This window comes from Chrysochloris asiatica, unplaced genomic scaffold (assembly GCF_000296735.1).
Source record: "Chrysochloris asiatica unplaced genomic scaffold, ChrAsi1.0 scaffold00763, whole genome shotgun sequence".
Taxonomy (NCBI): domain Eukaryota; kingdom Metazoa; phylum Chordata; class Mammalia; order Afrosoricida; family Chrysochloridae; genus Chrysochloris; species Chrysochloris asiatica.
In genome coordinates this window covers 93,410-94,438 of record NW_006409281.1, presented here as the reverse complement: position 1 = coordinate 94,438, position 1,029 = coordinate 93,410, and the positions used below count along the sequence as shown (strand labels likewise).

The window sequence follows — 1,029 nt, the reverse complement described above, 5'->3', positions numbered from 1 at the left end:
GCCCACCTCCACATGCCCATGTACTTCTTCCTTGCCAATCTGTCCTTGGTAGACATCTGCGTTACCACCACCACTGTCCCAAAGATGCTGGCGAATATCCAGATACAGAGCAAAGTCATCACCTATGAAGGCTGCATCACCCAGATGTACTTTTTTTTACTTTTTGCGGGGTTGGATGACTTCCTTCTGACTGTGATGGCCTATGATCGCTTCATAGCCATCTGTCACCCCCTTCAGTATACAGTCATAATGAACCCCCAGTTCTGTGGACTGCTGGTTCTGGTGTCCTGGATTATTAGTGTCCTTCAATCCTTACTAGAAAGCTTAATGGTGTTGCGGTTGTCTTTTTGCACAGATGTGGAAATCCCCCACTTTTTCTGTGAACTTAATCAGGTGGTCCATTGTGCCTGTTCTGACACCTTCATTAATGAAATAGTCATGAGTTTGTTAGCTGTGCTCTTGGGTGGCTGTCCCCTCACTGGGATCTTGTTCTCATATTACAAGATTCTTTCCTCCATTCGTATGATCTCATCAACTCAGGGGAAGTGTAAAGCATTTTCCACCTGTGCTTCTCACCTTTCAGTTGTCTGCTTATTTTATTTTACGGCCATTGGAGTATACATCAGTTCTTCTGCTACTCCCAATGCTCGTGCAGGTACAACAGCTTCGGTTCTGTACACCATGGTCACGCCCATGCTGAACCCCTTCATCTACAGCCTGAGGAATAAAGACATTAAGGAGGCTTTGAAGAGATTATTCAGGAGAGAGGTCATAAAGGGTCACCTGTCCTGGCATTAAATAAGTGACTGTGACTGAGACTGTTTATTTCTATCCTGGAGTTTAAATATCTTTTATTTTAAGCAATTCTCTTACTTTCTCTGAAATCCAGACAACTTCCCCCTTTGTCTTTTCTCATACTTCCACAAAGTAATTTCCAAATTTGAATCAGTAATTATTTGTAAACTCCCACTTACTTTATATGGTGACATGAATATAATAAAGAGTAATTCCTCCTCAAATGATACATAA

At 42.1% G+C, this 1,029-nt stretch overlaps 1 protein-coding gene across 1 annotated transcript; it reads left to right on the top strand.

Moving 5' to 3' along the window:
• The first annotated feature begins 12 nt into the window (after window positions 1–12).
• LOC102835436 (olfactory receptor 7A10-like) lies at window positions 13–798 on the top strand. The gene has a single exon (XM_006877989.1). The coding sequence runs from the start codon at window positions 13–15 to the stop codon at window positions 796–798; it is 786 nt and encodes a 261-aa protein (XP_006878051.1).
• Window positions 799–1,029: the final 231 nt, after the last annotated feature.